The sequence below is a fragment of the Nicotiana attenuata genome, unplaced genomic scaffold, assembly GCF_001879085.1.
Source record: "Nicotiana attenuata strain UT unplaced genomic scaffold, NIATTr2, whole genome shotgun sequence".
NCBI lineage: Eukaryota > Viridiplantae > Streptophyta > Magnoliopsida > Solanales > Solanaceae > Nicotiana > Nicotiana attenuata.
The window spans coordinates 65,879-89,968 of NW_017672182.1; the positions used below are offsets into that span (position 1 = coordinate 65,879).

The 24,090-nt window shown below is 35.2% G+C and overlaps 1 protein-coding gene across 1 annotated transcript; it reads right to left on the minus strand.

Moving 5' to 3' along the window:
- Nucleotides 1-378: 378 nt before the first annotated feature.
- LOC109212200 (prefoldin subunit 6) lies at nucleotides 379-10,635 on the minus strand. Its single transcript, XM_019375826.1, has 5 exons — nucleotides 10,364-10,635; nucleotides 10,200-10,270; nucleotides 9,970-10,094; nucleotides 2,375-2,435; nucleotides 379-768 (listed from the first exon to the last, which is right to left on the minus strand). The coding sequence occupies exons 1-5, from the start codon at nucleotides 10,440-10,442 to the stop codon at nucleotides 712-714; spliced, it is 393 nt and encodes a 130-aa protein (XP_019231371.1). The 5' UTR covers nucleotides 10,443-10,635; the 3' UTR covers nucleotides 379-711.
- Nucleotides 10,636-24,090: the final 13,455 nt, after the last annotated feature.

The window sequence follows — 24,090 nt, forward strand, 5'->3', positions numbered from 1 at the left end:
GTATGTTGGAGGAATATCTCCGCCACTTTGTAACCGGATCGCAGAAGAACACGCTCTCGGCGCATGTTAAAACTCCAGCGAAGGCAAAAAATACTAGTTGAAAGATAGCACGTACTCAGCGAAATAGTCTAGATGTACACAACTTAACGCAAAAAAGATCTTCATACAATTAAAGAACACGTTTACGTTGTGGCAATGCAAGACATGAAAATATGGTTTCTCGCAAAGAAAGATGCGAACCCTCTTCTTTGCTCTTACTTCACCTGCATAAAATGATAGGTAGATGGTATCGAACCATCTGCTTATTTGCTGGACTAGTTTCGTTAGATCAGTCAATAGAAGCATTTTTTGTATCTTATAATGACAACCAGGTAAATGTAACATAGAAAAGTTGGTTATTTTTCCTTCAGAATATTGTGAAAACTTTCGACCAGGTATAGCTTTCCGTTTTTACCTCAGAACCTTGTCATTGAAATAATGCTTGCGGCCACGATAATAATCATACATAGAAGAAGAGTTGTAGCTAGATAGAAAATTAATCAGCAGATGTAATTCAAGATCATACAAAGTACAAAACCATGGATCTACTAAAGCCAATCGAACAATACGGTAAACGTCTGAGTGTCTGGGACGACAAGACACTGTAATCCTGCATTTAATACGGATCAAAATCAACCGACCAATAGTGTAGTGTACCACCAGAGGCGCGCATTAGGCCTTGCCTTTTCCAGCTTGGAGAGACTGAATCTTTTGTTGTAACTTCAGAATCTGGAAAATGACGAGTGTAACAACAAACAAATGAATCAGGGCAATACAAATAGTGGAGTGAACTGCACAATGCACCTAATGACTTTAGCAGGAAGCAAGACAAATCACCAAACAAACTAGATTTTTTCAATATTTTGATATTAAATTTTCAAACTAAAGCCTCAATATACGTCGAAATCATAGTAATACAGTTCAGCTCCCTAAGTGGCTGGAGTTGGATAACATAGTAGCCAGGGAGATTCAGTAAACGATCAGGAGATACATGAAAAAAACAGAGGCCAAAGAGTGAAAAATATTGATTTCAAGTAAATAAATAAGAGAATGAACTTGTCCTAACGTAAATGAAAAGTGCCAGCCCCCTTTTTCCGTGTGGCAAAAGGGAGAAGGGAGAGAAAGGAAGAGGAAACTGAAAGTCTGGAAAAAACGTTATTTGAATATATGCTCTTGCAAAAAACATTATACACAAAAATGTCATTTCTAAGCACTTTTCTCTATTTTCCTACTAATCCAATGTATATTTAGAAATAAGACCACGATATGTTACCCACGTAAAGGTTCAACTCTCAACCAAGCAGGATGATGAGTAATATTTCCCTTTAATTTATAAAAGAACCAGAAATCAGCTAGGCCAATTCTAATTGCAACTGCGAAACTCCCACAAACTTACTTTATATGACGACACTATGATAAGACGAATGAAATTACTAGTTTATATCGATAGGAAGATTGTATTCTTTGTTCATACTAGCAAAACATCTTGAACTCACACAAAAAACGGAAGTCATGCACTAAATGTCTAAGAAATCTGACTCAGAATCCCTAAGATTGTTATATGGACTTGAGCCTTCCACCGAAGTCTCAGCTCCTTCCCAAGATAAAGGTAAAGTAGTTTATCCAACAGAGTGTAAGAAGGCCATTTATAAGAGCTCTACATTGACTCGATTTACTTAGCCTCTTGCTACGTCCTCCAAAATCTTGAAAACAGTTTGCAAATATAAAGTTTCTAATCCTGGACAGGATTCAAAGGAATTCCAAGAACTGGGTAAGTGGAAACAGATAAAATAATAAAATAAGAAAATGAATGATGTAGAAACTCCAGTGTGAGATCTGATCAGCTTTAGCAATTTCCAAGTGATTTTTCAGGTACAACAAAACTCTCTGGGTCTTTCTTTATTACTGCTGACAGAATTCTCTACCCAAATAACAATTAAGCAGGTTTGAGCACGTTGACTCTCTTAATTCAACATATAGTCGGCAGTGGCGGACACATGTATACTTTACCAATGACAAATTAATCGTAAATTGATTCAGAAACAAAAAGGAGTGAAATGTTCCCTTTTAATGTAATTTTCGACCAAGAAGTTCCGATAAAATTATTAATAATGCTATCTGCAATTTGTTACTCCATAGTCACTGTAAAGCAGCAAATCTAAGAGAAATGTGCTCATACAATGAATAACGTCTAAGGCAAGCAAATTTTTTCATCATCATTACAATTTTCCTTGTAGTTCTTAAAACATCAAATTGATAGTCATAGTAGAAGTTATCACTTTGTGCAGAATGAGGGGGGGGAAAAGATAATACGTAAATTGAGAAGTGAACCAACCGTTTCCTTTTTGCTGTTCTGCTTTTCTTCCAAGTCTTGAAGAGTAATATCTAATCGCTTTCTGTTAAATGACAGAATGAGAGTAATCATTACATGACCAAAAAACCGTAACAACTAACAAGAACTACTGAAGCATCAAAGGAAAATTAAATGATTTATTATCTACTGACTACCATTTGCTGCTTAAATCTGCTTAAATTTACTAAATACACTTAGAAATGCACAATCTTTATAAGACTTCCTGGAAAACCAAACAAAAAAAAAAGCCATGTTCAGCTCATGCATTATATCAAAACCATGCACTAAACTCTTCCGCACTCCTGGTACAAGTCTTGGGTAACAAGTGCCTGTTTGAAGGGTTGGGTTTTGCCAAAGCACTAAAATCTAGGACAAGGAATCATGGATAAAATAAGGATATGCATCCGTTCTCCACTTTTTTTACAAAAAGAAGTCCTATTTTCAAGTCAAAAACTTTGGGTTGGGAGGGGGGGGGGGGGGGGCGCAATTGTCGTAAGCCTATTTGGACCATATTCCGTTAATTTGGTTCCCCAAGGATGGTAATAATTCCGAGGATACTACATACATGATAAAAGCAAATAGTAATCATTCAACAAGTGAGCTCAGAGTTCATCTCATTTTTTTCTTTCCACGGAGCACCCATTACTATAAACATAGATATGTTGTCTTTTTAACTTGGCCGACTGCAACAAATACCAAATGAATGGAATACACTCAAAGGGGCTAATCCTACAAGCTTCAAAAGCTGGTTGAAAGCATGGACACGACATTTAGGATGATTTGGTAAAAAGATGATGACAGACGTGAATATGTTCGGCACCTATGTAGTCCTGACTACTTTATCCTCTACACTATGTTACGTAGAGTTATAGGTGTCCTTATGTGGAGATACAGCAACTAAGGCACCATAATTCCAGATTTCAACCAGTTTTTATACTCGTTGCCTTGGTGTTCAAAAATTGACTTTCTAAAGTCATAAGAGGTTCTTAGTAGCGATATATGGAACTTTCAACAAAAACAAAATCTGAGTGAAGTTCTAGCAGGGGAAAAGAGCTGTTGGCTGCTGGGACAGTGTAGTCGATCTGCCACTTAACATAGTAGAATCTTCACTTTGTGTCTGTTATCTAAAGGCAACACAAACTTAACTGGAAAGTCTGTAATTCTTTCATCAATTAAATAGACCGTCTACAGATTGGATACCAAGAATTCATATATGTAACCCAACTAATTTAGGATTGAGCATAGTTGATTGATTTATACGACCATACAGTTTTTGTACTGCCAACAATAGCTACTACCAATAGGAAATATAACTAACCACTAGTGCAGCAATATTTTGATTATTTCCTACCTCCCCCCACCCCCAGGGTTTCAAGCAACAGCTTAAATGGTGACACACATGAGAACTTCATCAAAAAATGGTGACGCGCATGAGAAATAAGCTTGTAGCCTTCCTGATAATTTCGCAATGTTTTAAATCCTTAAAGCGCGCTAGGGAATATCAAAGATATTGTTTTGTGTGCCAATAAAGGTGACGGACAAGGAAAATAATCTACGAACACGTTAATATACATGTAACATGGTTCAGAATACAAACATAGCTCTTATATGCCCCCATCCCAGTAATCAACATTCCGATTGCAAAGCCAAAGAGAACAGCTAAGTGTAATGGGGGTCACGACAAATTTCATCTTAAGCACAATCAAGATAAGTTTTGTCTAATAACTTGTGTTGATTAACACCTATATTAACTCCATTACACATTTGGATTGGCTAAATTCTAACAAGAATTTCGAGAATACCCGCAAGAACTCAAGTTAGGGCTTGGCTAGTCGGAAGAGGTAATTTCTTCACCCCTTTCTTGAATATAATTATGAGTTGAGTATTTGGAAGGAATGGTGAAGAAGAAATTACTATTTTATTGAAGTTCTAAGCAAGATCTTGAAATTGGTTATGTTCAAGCTAGCGCTAAATTGAGAAAGAAGATGAATAGTGTGGGTCGGGTTTATATGAACCGACGATTTTATTGCAGGGGGTTCTAATGAAGCGACTAGACTCCATAACACATATAATGGACGAATTGGAGCTAAAAATCGACCTTCAACGGAAAAATACGAATTTTTTGGAAACTTTATTGATTAAATTAGTATTGTTATGATACTTAACTGATGAATATAAGTTCTTTATGTAGATTGAAGTTGTTTGGATGGATTGATGCGTTCTTTAACATTTGGAGCTAACGGTTGGTAAAGTAAAGAGAGTTTGACATATGCCGAGCTTCAAACTTCCTGTGTGTTTTCGAAATTGACTCCTGCTTTGAAATTAATATTACAAATAAGATTCCATGCTATGAATTATTTATAGATATCAAGTGTGACAAGCAGCGTTCGGATCATTACGATATCTGAAATATTTTTTCAGCTATCAAGTGTGACAAGAGTTGTTATAATCATTAAGGCATATCAAGTGTTATTTAACTTGTAATCTCAATGTCTAAAAAAGGGCAGCCTGGTGCACTAAGCTCCCGCTATGTGCGGGGTCCGGGGAAGGGCCGGACCACAAGGGTCTATTATCAACCTTACCCTGCATTTTTGCAAGACTGTTTCCACGGCCGAACCCGTGACCTCCTGGTCACATGGCAGCAACTTTACCAAGTTGCGCCCAAGGCTCCCCTTCAAAATTTTCTTTACGGTATGCCATGGCACATCGGGGTACAGCAACCACATGCCCGATCTTCCTCCCGACCGGATAAGCAATGACGGGGTACAGAACCCACAGAATCGATCTTTCTCTCGACCGAATAATCATTGGTACATCGGGGTATAGAACTCACAGTCACGATCTTCCTCTTGACCGGATAAGCATTGTTATGTCGGGGTACAGAAACCACGATCCTGATCTTCCTCTTGACCGAATGAGCTATGGTACACTAGGGTACAGAACCCATAGGCCCAATCTTCATCTCGACTAGATGAGGAATCACAACAATAGCATTTGCAATTTTCTTTTTATTTTCATTTCATAAGCCATGGCATTTGGCTGAATCCCTTTCATTAAATCAAGTCTTTCACTTTACTAATTTAATGAAAACCAAGAGCAAAGGGTTTCAACATTCTTTTAGTTAATATCATGCTATGAATTTGTAATCAACAAACCATAATATACTACAGGATACCCCATGAATTTCATAATAGCCATAGCCCATAAGTACTTTTATAAAGTTCAGGACATAGCCATTTAGACATTTTTGTCATTTAAACCCAACCAAAGAGCAAACCATGCAAACTTGTCCCATAAATCCATGGAATCTCATTTGAGATATTATTTTCCAAGCACGAGTTAATTTAAAAACACACAAGAAGTTTTAAAGCTCGGCATATCTCAAAGTCGTTTTACTATACCAACCGTTAGCTCCAAATGTTAAAGGTCAGACCGACCCAAACGACTCAATCTACATAAACGAAATCATATTCATCAACCAAGTATCACAGTGATACTAATTTAATCAATAAACTGTCTTGCACTATTCTAAAAGTTTTCGAAAAAATCCATTTTCTTTCATTGAAGGTAAATTCTTTATTTTTAGCTCCAATTCGTTCATTATATACGTTATGGAGTCTAGTCGCTTCATTAGAAACCCAAACAACATCGTTTATATAAACACAACGCTATTCATTTTCTTCCTCAATTTAGCCCTAACTTGGATAAATCCATTTTAAGACCTCGCTTAGAAGTTCAATAAAACGGTAATTTCTACTTCATACCTTCCAAATACTCAATAGTCAATCCATAATTATAGTCAAGAATGGGATGAAGAAATTACCTCTTCCAAAGCAAGCCCTAACTTGAGTTCTTGTGGGTGTTTTAGAAGTTCTTATTGGAATTTAGTCAATCCAAATGTGTAATGGGGCTAATATAGGTGTTAACTAACTTTAATTAACACAAAATGTAAGATAAAACTTACCCTGAATTTGCTTAAGATGAGATTGGCCATGATCGCATTATTGGTTCCACACTTAGCTATTTTCTTTGGCTTTGTATGGAAATGTCAATCATAGGGGGTGAGGCCATATAAGAGTTGTAGCTTTGGACCTCGCTTAGTAGGAATAAGCTGATCTTTTGATGCCCATTTCGTGACCCAAGTAATGGGTTTATATAAAACAACACTTATTGCAACACAAATCTCATATTTGTAACTCACTTTCTAACTAAGGAAAGAGATATGTATAGGGGTTGAACTTGCCCCATTTGTTGGCGATATAGTGTGCCACAAGTTCATCTGGTGTGGCTCTTATGCACTTGGTAGAATATTATCATATAAACTTTGGCAAAATTTCAATTAGCATGCGATGGGGTACGATCAGTGTTTTGGAAAGCGAGAAGCGAAAAAAAAAGCGAGGAGGCCTCGCTTCACCAAAGCGAGAAGCGCGAAGCGAAGCGCGCGCTTTTTTAATGTGAAACGCAATTTAACGCATAAATAAAAATTTTTAAATACGCATAGATAAATGACCAAGAACTCAATAAAAATAACATATTAAGCAAATGTTTCAATTCTTAAATCAAGAAATAAATAACAGATACTAAAATTAGATAGTCAATAATCCTCAAAAGTCATAACATATTAAGCAAATGCAAAACAAAATCACAGAAGGAGCAACATCCTATTCTTCAACAAGATCTCCAAATTAGGGCAGAAAATAACAAAAAAACAAAGCGCACAGAAAAGAAACAGAGCATAAATTAGGGCAGAACAAAGCAATAAAAACTGGAAAAAAAAATAGAAAGAAGAAGAGAAAAAGGAGCCGAACAGTGAACTGAAGAAAATCAGAAGAGGAAGAGAAGAGAAGAAAGAACCGAAGAAGAAGAAGAAGAAGAGAAGAAGAGAAGAGAAACTTATTCGAACAGTGTAGTCGTCGCTTGCAGCAGAGAAGCAGATGTCTGGAAGCATTGTGTGCAAGTGTATTTGCAAGTTTTTTTTTTTACAAACGCTTTTTTAGGGAAAAGCGTGCGCTTATTCATGTGAGTCGCGCTTTAGGGCAGAAAAGCGCAGGTCAGTCGCCTCGCCTCGCTTTTGCGCTTTAAGCGAGAAGCGTGCGCTTTTAATAACACTGGGTACGATAGGCACCCCATGAATTTCCAATTTTGACCTTTTGTGATTTCTTTTCCATTTTCAACACAATTAAATATTCATACCCCATCCATGTACCCCAAACCATGCTACACGTATATTAACTTGTTTGTAGAATATTTTTCATGTCTGTCATCTTTATTGGCATGCAAAACAATATATTTAACATTCCTTAGCGCGCTTTTAGGACTTAAAACCTATGTTGCGCGGACTCTCCAAAATACTGCCGAATCCGTGTCGGATCTTCCAAAGATGCACTACTTTTGGAGGATCCGACATGAACCCGACGATATTTTTGAAGAGTCAGAGCAACATAGCTTACAACCTTATGACATTTTCATGGACGCTATCCCTCACTTATGCATTTGATACTTTCTTTATATATGTATAACTCTAACACTATCACGAGTGGCCGCGATGACGCATAACTAAGTATCCATACTCAAACATCATTTATTTAATGGTGCCAGGTTTAGCGGTCGGTTAGATGCAAGATCGTCAATGTACGGGCTACGATTCCTGCAGCTTCATTACTCTTAGTGAACCCAATTTGATATCGTGGGATTCATATTGATGTATTTCCATTGTCTTCTTTTTGTATCGTGCAAGCTTTTCTGGTAACTTATTATTTCGTCTGTAGCATCATAGTGGCTTCATAGATGATATTTGTATTCTTTTGGGTATGGGTACTCGTATGGCATTCGAATGGCATGTTTAGTTATGTCTTGTGATACGATATGTCTCACTTTAATTCAAATGGTAAGTATCTCGCTTTACTCATTTAATATTGTAATTATTTAAATGAATTGAGATACAAGGGTACGAATTGGGTATTTAACATGTCATATAGGTTCGCTTGATCCTGGTGGCAGGTACCGAGTGTCGGCCACGTCTCACCCCATTTTTGGGTTGTGACAGAGCTATGGATGGAAAAGCCAGCAGAAAACTATGTCCTAACTCCGGATGTTTTTACAATCATAACCCTCACTTACTAAATTATCAGTACCAGTAATTGGAATAAATAAATATTCACTTCCAACTTTATAGCATAGCCATGTGAAAGCCTTTTGTTACTTAGCGGAACTTGTATCTGTTTATTTTTTTATAAATTTGGTAGAGCTTTTATTAGACTGAAACCGCTGAAAATCAAGAGAAAACCTTATTTTAAGTTGAAAGCTTAAAGAGGACAAGAGGTCAAGTTATAGATTAGCAACTTGAAAGGAAAGGGAAACAGGCGAAAGCTCCTTAGATACAGGTTTTAACAGTTTGGAATCACAATGTAAGTAGCATAGACAATGCCGAATCAAACACTAAAACAGACGCAAAACATTAGGGGATACAGCATGGATAGGAAAAGAACCTGCACTGAGTTATAAAAACTTAATTGACCCATGAAACAATATAAATAGTTACTCCGGTCCCAAATTATTTTGCACTTTTCCTCTTTCTAAGAGTGAATTTGATACTCTAAATTCATTTGCCAATTGAGGATAACATTAAGAGATTAAGAAAGTAGATTAATTATGTTACAGATTGAACTTTTCTTTATCAAATGTTAACAAATAGTATAAACAGTCATGGTCTGGTTGATTCTCAAAAGACACCCTTTAGCATCAGCTGCAACTGTTCATTGCCTTAGCATACTTAGACTGCCATAATCCCCACAACAGAGACCTAAATAGTTACTTTGCTATAAGATATCATATTCTACAGGTTCACCCCTACCACTAGTTCATCAGCGCCTATAATACAGGGAATTTGAATTTAGTCCTTACAGCACATCACTATTTCTGTTCCGAAACTAAAACCTCCTGCATAAGGTTTAAAGAAATTGGAATTTGGGCTTCTTTCATATCCTATTTTCATTCAAATATATTTGTTATTCTACATCCAATTAAAGATATGATATGCTATGTCAACTAGAGCAAGTCCAAGTCATATTTCACATAATCTGCTTAATGAACTATGTCGCTTCTGTTTCTTTACTGGATCTCAGTCCAGCAATATAAGAGCCGATAAAACCCACATAGAAGACCATCCACTTAAGTACAAAGGCTTAGATAAATAAGAAGCGCAATGAGTCGGGATATCATGGACGATGTCAAATGGAAGAGGGTATTAAGTTAGTATTATTAAGAAATCCCTAAAAATCTAATAAAAAGATTTTGTATAAGCCCTTGCAATTCTTTTACTGATTGAAGAATTACAAAGAACTATTTTACAACAAGAACTGCTACGCCTTAGTCCTAAACAGGTTGAGGTCAGCTATATGAATCATCACTTATAACATGACTCCATTCAAACTATTTTTAGAACTACAAACCTCTTCCAATAAACAACAATCTTATACACTTGCTCAAGAAAGCAACACTACAATCATCAAACCACATTCAGAAACCACAAAGTGCCCAAAAAGAAAAAAAGTCTTAAATCAAAATAAATGACATACAGTTCATCAGAAATGTATTCAATTCGCTTTTTGACATTGGCTCTTGCCTCAGCCAAGTCCTGCTTCACAAGCACTGGCCCTATCAACTTGTAAACATTCGCATCTTCATTCAATAGATCCAATTCCTACACACCCAACTCAACAAAAAAAATGTCTCAATATCCCAAATATTGCAAAAAACAAACACGCCCATATAAGCATATGAATAATAAAATAATTAATAATAATACCTTGAGAACAAGTTCATTTTCACCTAGTTGAATAGTGTACTTCTTTCTGATTTGGTGGTTCTTTGATATATCTGTAAATACATCACAATTAATATATGAATGATACAGTTTTCTTTTAGTAAGAAAACAAAAGGGAGGAGGATTAAGGAAAGAAAAGATTATGCCTTTTTGCAGTTTGCTAAGATCGTTGGCTTTGTTCTCTAGGTCACGCTGCAAATCTCGAAGAGCAGCTGGCGAGGCCATTCTTTTAACTTCTTCTGCAATTGGGTTACCTTCTTTTGTGTTGATTTGCTCTCTGCTGCTGCCGGAGTTTTGGGGTTTAGGGAAAGGAGTGCGGCGGCGACCGGGAGCGGGTGGATATTCGTGGAGAGAACCGGAGATTTGCTCGTTTATTTGCGGTGTCAATAGTTAACGAGAAAATATAAACATTGTTTTAGTCCTCAATTTTTTTTGGGAGAATGACACAGTTGACCGTAAAAACAAAATTATATTTGTTTTTTTATATCAAATTAATTATATTTCCTATCGCACTAAATTTTGTGGGGAAATTTTTTTTCTTGAATTTTTTTTATTTCGATGTTTCTTTTCTTTTTTTTCTTTTTTTCTTTCTTTTTTCCTTTTTTTTATCTCGTTTTCTTCTTATTTTTTTCTTTTTCCTTTTCTAATTTCATTTGACTTCTTTTTTTATATTCTTTTTTTCTTCATAATCTAATTTCATTTACTGTTTTCACTATTTTTTATTATTTTTTTTTGTACAATAAGAAAAAATAACTGATATAGTAAATATTTATTCACCTTTTTTTAATATAATTAGTATAATATATCTTTGTCTTTTTTCTTATTTTTTAAATCCAATTATTAAACTAAAATAATATCAATTGTCATTTGATCTAAATCACTGAATATCACACTGACTGCTGCTGAGCACCATAAATTACATAATCAAATTCTAAGAATCCACACGTGATTTCCATGCAGACCTTGATCTCCTTCCCTACAAATATCAATACACAATCTACTATTAGCAGTAACACAACCAGTTATGGAGCAAGAAAATATAATCTACAGCCACCAAATCTTCATATGTACTAATCAGAATAGAAATGATAATAAAATATTGAAAAATGTAATAAAAGTATAAGTAGCAAAAAAGACTTCTCGTACCATATGATACCAATATGGTATACATGTATACCAACAGAGTATATGATTGCTCTAGAATATTGCTACAACTATCTGCGACTATACTACTATACTAAAACTTTAAAGGATGCAATAAAAGTATGAGAAAATTACATGCTCGCATTGCAAGCTAAATATTCGCAAAGCAACTTGCTCATTTTGTATACTAACAGGGTATATAGTTGTATGGGGTCGTTCCAACAATTGCCTATAACAATAAAAATTATTTCATAATATACATAATCTATGTCCATCGGTACAAAAAAATTCCATCAGTGTAAATCATGTTCATATAAATAATTTCATAATAGTAATCACTTAAAAATGTAGCTAAAACAACCAAAAAAAGTTCAAACTACCATATGATACCAATATGGTATATAACTATACCAACATGGTATACAGATTTACTGGTTAATTTCCGGCAATTATATGACTATACTACTATTACATAGCACACGTGCATAAAGAGAAAAATAAAAAAATAGTGTACCACATTATTAATAAAATAAAGTATTTCAAGATATTGTACTATATTACTATTATTAAAAGAAAATCAATTAGTATACCAATTAAATGCAGCTAATACAACCAAAAAATAATTCAACTATCATATGATACCAATATAGTACTATACTAATAGGGTATATAGTTGTACGGGGTCGTTCCAACAACTGCACATAACTATAAAATCTATATCCATAGGTACAAGAAAATTCAATACAGCAAAACATGATCATATAAATCATTTCAGAATAAAATTCACTTAAAAATGCAGCTAAAACAACCAAAAGTATTCCAACTACCATATGATACCAATATGACATATAATTATACCAATAGAGTATATAATTCTACTAGTTAATTCAGGCAACTATATATGACTATAGTACTATTACNCAAAACAAAAAAAAAATAGTGTACCGCATATTAATATAAGAATGTATTTCAAGATATTGTACTATAATACTATTATATAAAACAAACGCATAAAGAAAAAATCAAAATGATTACATAATACACATGCATACAGGAAAATTTAACAAATTCAAGATACTATACTATTCTACTATTACTAAAGAAAAATCAAATAGTATACCAATTAAATGTAGCTAATACAACCAAAAAATATTTCAACTAACATATGATACCAGTATAGGATATAGCTATATCAACAGAGTATACAATTGCACGCAAAGAGTTTAATTTTTTTTTTATAATTCAATTATTAAGCTGAGATAAACTCAATTGTCACATAATATAATTAACTCAATGAGAGCTTATGCAATGAATAATACCTCCATGGAATTTCGTTAAATAGTTAATTAAGAAAAGTATTTGAAAAACAAATGAGAGCTTTGTCTAAATTTTGAAAAAGGACATGGATATTTCAAAAAGCTGAAAAAGGATCCAATTATAGCAATATATTGTATACTATTACGGTATAATATTGTCATATATTGTATATTATTACAGTAAATTATATACTATTATAGTATATTGTTGCATTATGCTACAATAAAATGTATAATATAGTAGTATACTTTTATAGTATATATATATTGCAGTGGTATACTATTGGGTTACTGTATTTTTCTTTTATAATTTTCAGTTGAAAAATTCGATTCGAATCACCTCAAATAAGCTTCAAATGCGACGAAATTTCAATATGAACTTCCCAAAAGGTACCATAAATAATATTTTATAACACCCACTTCGAATCAAACAACAAAACTTTTAAAAGGAATTTTAAATTCAAAAGTTTCAATCTCAACAATGGTGGGTCTTCAAACACACACACACAAAAGTCCAGATCAGGAGTTTGAAAAAGAGTTTAACAAGAAAATCTCTTAAAACAACTTTGAGCACAACATCCAATTAAGTAATCGAGTATTTTAGGTGATTAGTACGAGGATCACGCGTGACGTTGAATAAAAATCTCATATAAAGAAAGTCAAAATCTATCGAACTCAATGAGATTGAGAATTTTGAGAAGAAACTATTGAAACCCTAATGTTTTTTATAGATTTACTTTCTAGCTTTGTTTTTCTGGAATACATGAAAAAGAGAGGATAGAAAAAGTGGATTGATCAGAGATTATAGGGAGTGATATAATCCAATTAGTGAAAGTGAAGAAAGAGAAAGGGAGAAGAAAAATATAGGGAAAAAGTACAAGACAACTTTAAACTGCATAATTGCAGTAGAAGAATAAACAAGAAAAATGGGTACACGGGTAAATAGTTTTGATCGGCTAGGTGTATAGTGTAACTATTTTGAGAGTAGATAAAAACGGATAATTAGTTTGTCTTTAGTAGATATATAACATAAATTGCTCCAATTTTTAGTCATGTATCATAGTTAACATGTGTTGGAAATAGATTGTGTCAAAATAGGCTTGACAGAATTCCATTATTAAAGCGAATAAACTGCTTAAATTTGTACCCAAAAAAAGGAGTCAAAGATCACTTTTAACCTATGGTCCAGGTGCATAAAATTTATATATTTTTGTACATATATATATATATATATTTATTTATATATATATATATATATATTCCGACTATTATTTAAAAGTGACTATACAATGTCATTTTCCCCCCAAAAAAATAATTTTCTTGACCCATGTACCACATTAACTAAAGACCCTGATAATGGTCATAATAACAAACAAAAGTCCACTATTTAGGATTTAATATTTTATGAGTTTAACTTTAAAGTTTTTAGCACATAATATATTATTTTTTAAATTAGGAGTTCATATTTATTAATTGCTGTAATTTTAATAAATTTTTGCACCTAAATTTATGCTACACACTAAATGTAGTAGGTTTTGATAAACCGGGTACTTCTAAGTTGCATCCGCCCTTATATCTACTAGAGGAAAAAAATATCATATACAACATAAATATTGTGTAGATGACATAGGTCGTTACTCGTTAGGAGCGAATCCATATGAATGCATATAGTCATTCAGACAGAATACATCAAACCATTGGATATAACATATTCAAATGTTTTGATTAGCTTAATAGATTCAACAAGCAAAGACTTCCTCACTATAATGTGGGTGGGAAACATGGACATGACGTAGCAAACCATGTTGGGTTTGTTATTAATAAATAATAACAAAAGAGGTGTGAATGGAAAATGGTGGGAAAAGAAATAGAGAGAAGTGAAATTTTGAATGAGTTCATTTCACTTATGTACTTTGTCCCTCATTGGTAGAAGGAAAGAAAATCTTTGTGCATATAAAGAGAAGCTCATCTTTTAGCTCTTAAAGAGTTAAGAAGAAGGCAAGCCTTGCGCTGCCATTGTCGTCACTCGGTCGGCTTCGGCTTCGGATTTGTCAAAGATCAATTGATTAATCTTTTTGGACAAAATTCTTTTTAAATATTAATTAATTAATTAATTAAATTAATTAATGGAAATTCAATCCAAAATAACCCATGACCCGCGACCCGATCCGGTCCGGCCCGTTTTTCTTTCCTGGATTATTTTAAATCCGTTTTATATTTCCCACAATATTTTGAACAGCCATGGCTGTTCTGAAATAGTGTCACACCTGTTCCAACAGCTATGGCTGTTCTGAAAGGTTGCAAACCTCTTCAGAAACTGCACCAAGTTGGCTATAAATACACCTTCAAATCCCAGAATATTTACTTACTAAATTTTCTGAATCTTCTTCTTCTTCTGCACAAAATATTCCAGTGTGTTTTACGACCATCGAGTGGTTCGCCGATCACCAGAGGTTTAGGTACCGATACACTGGTGAGTTAAATCGTTCTATCCTGGGAGGATATATTCCAGAACCTTGGGTACTTGAGGGGAATAATTTCCTTAAGGACACACTGTGTATTCAGTGGGCTCGATTTTTTCCTACAACGTTTTCAGAATTTATTTTGAAGAAGTTTACTGTTTTTCAGAATTTAATTTCTATTAACTTTCTATTTTTGTTTTCAGAAAGATTATTATTTAATTTATTTTCAGCAATACAGATATATAACAAACCAAAGGTAGAAAAATTATCTTTACCTATTGTCGTAGGGTACTTGTCTTATTTTGAAAATTACCAATCTTATATTTTAAGGAGACTTAAGATGTCCTTTGGATAACCTAATAATACAATAACAACAACAACAATAATAGACCTAGTGTAATTCCACAAGTGGAGTCTGGGGAGGATAGTATGAACGCAGACCTTATCCCTACCTTCAAGAAGGCAGAGAGACTGTTTCCGGAAGACCCTCGGCTTAGGAAAAATAAAAGAAGGGCATCAGCAAGCACGGCAATTAGAAAACCGAAGAAAAAATACAAAGATACAAAACTAAAACTGAAATTGTAATCAGAAGGCCGGAACGAAAGCAACGACAAGAAAATATAGAAATCAAGGAATACGAAAATAAATAAATAACGCTAACCCGTGTACTGAAGCTACTGTTACAAACAAGAACAATGCTAGGTGACTTATCCTAACCCTTTACCTTTATTCTCAACCTCAACACCTTCCCATCCATGTGCATGTCCTCAGTGAGCTGGAGCAATGCCATATCATGTCTAATCACCTCTCCCCAATACTTATTCGGTCTACCTCTACCTCTCCTTAGGCCCTCCAGGGCCAACCTCTCACACCTCCTCACCGGTGCATCTGTGAATCTCCTATTCACATGTCCGAACCATCTAAGTATCGCCTCCCGCATCTTGTCCTCCACAGGAGCCACACCCACCTTGTCCCGAATAACTTTATTTCTAATTCTATCTATCCCAGTACGCACGCACATCCATCTCAACATCCTTATTTCAGCCACCTTCATCTTTTGGGCATGAGAGTTCTTGACTGGCCAACACTCCACCCCATATAACATAGTCGGTCTGACCACCGCTCTATAAAACTTATCTTTCAATTTAGGTGGCACAGTCTCATCACACAATATACCTGAAGTGAGCCTCCATTTCATCCATCTCGCCCCACTACGGTATGTAACATCCTCGTCGATCTCTCTATTCCCTTGTATAACTGACCCAAGATATTTAAAACTCTCTTTCCTAGGGATGTCTTGAGAGTCGAGCCTCACTTCTTCGTCTACAGCCTGAGTCGTACCACTGAACTTGCACTCTAAGTATTCTGTCTTGGTACTGCTCAACTTGAAACCTTTAGACTCCAGGATCTGCCTCCAAATCTCTAACATTTCGTTAACACCGTCTCGTATCTCAACAATCAGAACAATATTGTCTGCAAATAACATGTACCACGACACCTCTCATTGGATAACCTAATAATATAAATAAAAAATAAGTATATATAACTTAAACTTTTATTATATATATTGTTTTTACTACCTTTTATTCATATATTTATATTTTAACGGTTTTTACACACTCATTTATAAAAATATTTAATAACCTTAAATATAAATATGTTTATCTAAATTATTCTTTATCTATCTTAAACATCACACTTAATTAAAATTCACTTCATTGAAACTGTTAGGATGCATTCATAAAAATAACAGTAAGTGCTTCTTTATTTCTAAGATATTGAATATTTTAGAACAAATTATAATTTGACCTGAAAGAGCAAGACACACACCTATATTGTTACTTTGCGTGTGTGCATGTCATATATATGCCGAAGGCCAAATACATAAATGACCTTTTTAATTTGTTTACAATAACGGACAGATATTTTAACTGAGCTTATTACTAATTAGACACTTCTTCTTGATTGAAGTGCGATCTCGTAAACCCCTTACACTGACATGACAAAATATGTGTTTTATATTCATCTTTGAGCGCGTGAAGCCCTGAAAATTTAGTTCTTTTTTCTAAAATTAACCATACTTTATGTGGACCTCACTTACCTTTATTTTCACACTTCAATTCTTCAAATTTTGTTACTTCTATGGAAAATAAGAACAACTAAAAAGTTTCTTCCAAATAAGCACTGACAACTTCTTCCAATACACATTGTCACAATTACTTATCAATCAACTCCACGCATTCAAATTGCTATGGCAGCCCAAAGAGCAAGCCAATATAGGAAAATTGGCACCTCAAATTTTGGGCCTTTGTCTCCTTCAACCTCAAACTACGGCTACCATCTCCACCACAGCTACTACCACTATTATAAGAATTCTACCCACTTCCTCCACCATTATTATAGTTGCCTCCATCAATATATAAAAAAGCATACCAAGCAAATCCTTTCACTCTATCACCCATCCGAAAGTTTCCTCTCCAACATCTTCATTGTTATCAGAAAGGAGGATCTCACATTGTCACGACCCAAAACCAACCCGTCGTGATAGCGTTTATCCTAGTACTAGGCAAGCCGACTACTTAGACATTTCCAACACGCTAAATCTTTGAAAGATACTAAAATCAGCTCAATTAAAGGAAAATCTTTTAAAAACAAAATAGTAAAAATCATAACTCAATACATAAATCCTTCCTAAAATAGGGGTGTCACTGAGTATATGAGCATTTACGAAATCACAAAAGTCTGGCATATTGCCTAGGAAGTAAAACTGAATAAACAAACTGAAAGATAAGAGAGGAGAGTCAAGGTCTGCGAACGCCAAGCAGCTACCTCGATAATCTCCGAAGGTCTGGACTCTGCAAATCAGCAACCGTCATGACCGAAAATACCTGGATATGCACACGAGGTGCATGGTGTAGCATGAGTACAAGTCCAATTATTGCAGTTCACTTTCAACATTTAATAGTATGGAAAGTTACAGAAAATATAACAGTGATATTTCAGAAATTCATAGTCTACAAGTGAAGGTATAAGAAATCTAGACATGCTTTTAACAAGAATATAGACATGCTTTCAGAATTTTACGACAAAACTTAACACATAACAGGGCAGATGCCCAGGGCAGATCCAGCCCGAATGCAATAAACCAACGCAGATCCTGCCCAAATATAAATAGTTTTTAGCATTGCGCCCACTGTGGATGTGCAGACTCCGGAGGGGCCGATCCAGCCCAAGCGCTATGATAAGCCCAATCCTGGCATCAATCAATAAAGTCTGTTGCGGCGTGCAACCCGATCCCATAAATATTACTAACAATAGACCCTAAGTCTCACTCATTCACTAATTTTTCCAGTCTCTCGGGCTCACCAGAATCGTGTTATTCAGCCCAAACAATAACGACATGACGTAGTAAATGAGGACAACAGAGACTGAGATGTATTATGCAAACAATAGCTGTGACTAAGTATAAAATGGCAGGTTAAGCAAAATAGTTCAACATGTAACCTAAACAGGATTTCTAGCATGACTGACAAGCCAATTGTTTTATCACATGGTGGAAATACGGGTAACAGCAAGAATTTACAACTATTCAAGGCCATGGAATCGACCAAGTCCCAACTCTTACGGTGCATGCCTAAATGCCCGTCACTTAGTACATGTGTCACTTCAACACCAACCACATAACACGAACAAGCCCTTGGCTCGCGAAACGGCCTCCAAATACCTCAAATCCAGCTACAAACAATTCTATACAATCAACACGAGCTAGAGGAATCAATTCCATAAGAAAATACTAAGCTCTTACAAAAGTCAAAAAGTCAACTCAAAAGTCGGCCCCCGGCCCCACGTTTATGGAATCGGGTAAAAGTCATAAAATTCGTACACCCATTCAACCACGAGTCCACCCATACCAAAATTACTCAAATCCGATACCAAAATCTCGGTCAAATTCTCAAAATTCGGCCTAAGAACTTTCCTCCATTTTCCCCAGTTTTCACCCTCAATGACTAATTAAATGATGAAATCAAAGACATAAACATGGAATTTAACCAATACTAAGTAAGAATCACTTACCCCAATCACCTACTTGAAAATCTCTCCAAGAATCGTCTCCACCGAGCTCCCAAAATCAAATTTATGTTATGAACTCAAACCCTCATTTTTGAAATATTTAAGTCTGCCCAGGTGACCCTTCTTCGCGAACGCGGCCCTCTTCTCGTGTTCGCGTAGCACAAATCAATCTGCTGCCCAAAGTCTTCTACGCGAACGTGAGGTGCCACTCGCGAACGCGATGCCTTCTTGACCCCAAGCTTCGCGAACGATCAAACAATACTCCAACTCCCGGAACCCCAATCCGATCCCGGTAACCACAAAGTCAACCCTCGGTCAAACTTTTAAATTTTTAACTTTCGCCATTTCAAGTCTAATTCAACTACGGACCTCCAAATCACAATCTGGACACATGCCTAAGTCCAAAATCACCTAACGGAGCTAACAGAACCATCAAAACTCCATCCCGGAGTCGTTTACACACAAGTCTAACATCTGGTCAACCTTTTCAACTTAAGCCTCCAACCTTGAGACTAAGTGTCTCAATTCCTTCTGAAACCTCTCCGGACACGAACCAACTATCCCGACAAGTCACATAACAACTATAAAGCATAAAACGAGCAATAAATGGGGGAACGAGGCTACAACTCTCAAAAGGACCGACCGAATCGTTATACACATCTTTCAAAAAGTATCCATAAAGTTCAATGAAATAGGAGTAGAAGTTAAAAATAAATTGAAATAGTCCCAATTATCAATGAAATCAAATTACTACCATGTCCTGTTTTCATGGAAAAAATCCAATTTTATTTGTAAACAATCCAATATTATTATCGGTAAAGCTCGAGAGCATAGTGACAAATTTTTCTGGAAAATGGCATAAAAAATCAAACCTGCCTAATTCAGTCGCCACCTCTCCTTCGGCCCGTAACTCCCTTCAGCCACCATCTCCTCACTTCTCCCAAAAACCGCCATTACAATCGTCGCCGGCGAAATCCAGACCACCAACAGCCACCTTCTTTCCTTCCTCATACACACACAAAAAATATTTCTTTGGCATAACCAACAGCCATATATGACCGTTGACCCTTTCGCTCCGTTTCTACTTATTCATTTCCTTTCCACCACCCCAAAATCACCTTTGACCTAAGAAGTCATAAAATTGGAGAAACTAGACAAATAATTATGAATACCAGTGGTCATTGGTAGTTGCATGGTGGAGAGAAGAGGAGAAGACTATGGGGTGACGAGAAAGAGCCGAATGGAGGTGGAGAAAAGGGGATGATTTTCTACTTTTTTTTTTTTTTTTAACTTATTTTCTTCTTTTTTAATTTTTAAAATACACGTGTTATTTTATAATTCGTTCTTTTTGCACGTAAGCGCGGTGTGTTTCATGCTTGTGATATATTGGACTCGAATGTCCACGAGGTCGCATTTCAATCGAGAGAAAGTCTAATTGATAATGAGATCAGTTGAGGTGTCTATCTGATCGTTTTAGACAATTTAAAGGGGCCGTTTATATATTTCACTTATGTAGAAATATATAATTGGAATTAGTGGCTTGAGAGCTATCAATATATGGACCTAGTAAATCTAGGTCAAGTTAGGCTTGAAGGCCCAAGAAAGGAGGTAATCCCGTGACTTGAATCCCAAGGCAGAGAGACAATCAGACAACAAAACGAGTGATCGAAGTCTCTTTTTTTATTTTTTTTTATTTTTATGTATATCATTACAACTTTATATAAACAACCTCATCAATGTCAATTGACAAACCCAAATCTGAAAAACACACAATAGGCCGGGAGGATGAATTGTGCTTTTTTTTTTTTTTTTTTTTTATAAAAATTATCAGTAAACTTGAAGTGATGAAACTTTCAAATCAATATTTTAGTTTTTTGTTTGAAGTTCAAATACTGACATCTGGTTTAAAAAAACTCATGGTTAAAATAAACTTTGCAAGTAATGAGGTTCAATATTTGCAGATACTACACAGTATAGCCGCTTAATATCCGACAAAATATATAGTTTTATATATTAATGTATAATATACATATAATCTATATAGTTTTTGTATATTTGCCTAACAAATATAATTATTTTTGATTGACCGGCTAAATATGTAACTTGCCCTTCCTTAAGTGGCATAAAGCTGAATCGGTTGGGCCTTTTAGTTAAGCTTGAATTGCAGGTTTGGGCTCAGGTTCTGCCGTTCTGGTTATGAAATGTTGGATTTTGGGCCTAAGTCCAGTTTAGAATTAGGGCTCATTATGTTGGGCAAACGAAAGCCACATCGATTCTTGTTGTTTTAGACCCAAAATAATAATGGGAAACTTACACAAATGTCCCAAATAAATTTTAACTTAACAACCTCTAGCCATTAATCATAGACTTACCAAAACTAGCCAATAAAAATTGAAAAACCAAATAATAGGGTTCTTTCTCTCAAAGAATCACATGCAAAAATCACCTTCCATATTTTTAAGTGTGATTAGCAACACTAGATACAAGACGGAACGGAAATTTTATGGATGAGGTAGCAAATAAGGTGATGAAATACAAAAAATATATACAATATTCTAAAAATCTAAACAAAAAAGGAACTTTTTCAATGGGTAAGGCTGTTTGGTGGGCCGGTCTGGGACCGGGCCCGGACCGGGCCCACGGTCCTAACGGGCTAAACGGTCCCGGCGGGCCGGTCCTGGTGGGCCGGTCCCTAAATGGGTAGGAAGCCCGTGACGGGCCGGTCGCGTACACGAGGCCCACGAGACCGGGACCGCTAAGCCCGGGACCGGCAGGCAGTCCTGGGCCGGTTCAACCGGGCCTAACGGTCCTAACGGGCTCCAACGGCTATTTTTTTAAAAAAAAATTTTTTTTTTTTTAAAAATAGCCAACGGTTAGATTTTAAAATCTAGCCGTTAGCCTTTAATTTTCAACCGTTTGGAACTTTAAAAAATAGTCATTTGGCCCCCAAACTTTATTTTAACCCCAAACTTTATATAATTACACTTTTCCCCAATTCTCAACTATAAATACCCCCTCATTCTTTCATTTTTACTCACCAATTCATCAATCTATCTCAATCTCTCTCAATCTATATCTAATTTCTCTTCTATAATTGATTATTTTATTATTGCAATTTCGTGAAAAATTGTGAAGTTGGTGAACTGAAGTATTCAAGTCTTCAAGTCTTCAACGATTTTCAATTTTCAAGAAGTTGTTCGGCAATTCGGTAAACTCGTTCCAACTCTTAACTTTTAAGAATATATTTTTGTGTGTTTAGTTTGCATAATTGTAATTAATATGGCATTTTCTTTGAAAAAAATGTTTAGTGGTAAGGGAAAAGCTAAAATTGGTGAAAGTAGTCTCCAACCTACTACCCTTCCCCCGGCTCCCCGACCCAGACCTATTACCCGTCCTGCTGCTCCTATTATTCTTGATAGTGATAACCCTTGTTTTCAATTTTCCGATAGTGAATTTTGCCATAATGTTGCACAAGGTGAACAATTAAATGAAGAAGTTATGAATGCTCTTTATCCTAATCAAACTATCTTAGAAAATGATGAGGAAAATGAGGATGTAGATGAAACCCAACCGGATTTAGATGATTCACCTACTAGTCCTGTTAATAACCCAACTGATGCCCCGCCCGACCCACCTGTAGAAACCCCTACTTTTAATAGACAACCTTCTAAACGCCTAGAAACATCATTAGTTTGGAATTTTTTTACTCAAGTAAGAGAACAAAATAAGGCTAGGTGTAAAACTTGTGGGAAATTGCTGGCGCATAAACATCAATAATTTTGATGAGACTTCACATCTAAATGAGCTTCAAGTTTATTTGTCGCAGGGACTTGAAAAGGAGAATCCAGACGGCACCTTTGATCTTTTGGAATGGTGGAAGACAAGGGAAAAACATTTTCCGGTTCTTGCAAGGATGGCTCGAGATATTTTATCTATTCAAGCTTCAACAGTTGCATCAGAGAGCGCTTTCAGTCAAGCAAGACTTCAAATAGGTGATCATAGAGCGTCTATGAGGGAGAGCTTGGAAAAATCAGTACTATTCAGAGATTGGATCCGCTCGGAAAGAAGAAACTTTGGACTTGCAGAATCACAACCGGAGATAGACGAAGCTTATGAAGAAATGATAGCGGAACTTGCGGAGGATGCTGCTTCGCCCGGAAGCGGTGATGAACAAGCTTCTTTTCCGCCACCACCAACGGAACCTCCTCCGAACCTTGAAGGATTTATGAGATTTGTAAGAGATACAATGTAGATTATGGTGTAACTTGTACTTTGGCATATCTTCTTTAGTTTTTTTTCCTTTTAATGGTGGTATTAGTACCTTGTTGTGCTCATTCCATTGGGGGGAAGAAGACTAAGAAAGATATGCCATTTTTGGTAATAAAAATTATAAAACATACCCTTGGCCTTGAATATCTCTTCGCAATATTTTTTTGTCTTTAACTTGCAATTATTTATAAGCTATAATATATATACATAACATACAATATATACTACAACAAATTATATAATGGAATATATATACATAACATACAATATGTACTACAAGAAAATATATAAGGGAATATATATACATAACATACAATTTATACTACAACAAATTATATAATGGAATATATATACATAACATACAATATATACTACAAGAAAATATATAAGGGAATATATATACATAACATACAATTTATACTACAACAAATTATATAATGGAATATATATACATAACATACAATATATACTACAAGAAAATATATAAGGGAATATATATACATAACATACAATATATACTACAAGAAAATATATAGGGGAATATATATACATAACATACAATATATAGTACACTATACTAGTATACTATATATATTATATTTACATGAAGAA

Coding starts and splice junctions, on each gene's coding strand:
- LOC109212200 (XM_019375826.1), bottom strand. CDS start 10,442: ATGGCCTCGCCAGCTGCTCTTCGAGATTTGCAGCGTGACCTAGAGAAC. Junction 10,271..10,363: donor TCTTAGCAAACTGCAAAAAG/GCATAATCTTTT, acceptor ATGTATTTACAG/ATATATCAAAGAACCACCAA. Junction 2,436..9,969: donor GAATACATTTCTGATGAACT/GTATGTCATTTA, acceptor GTCATTTAACAG/AAAGCGATTAGATATTACTC.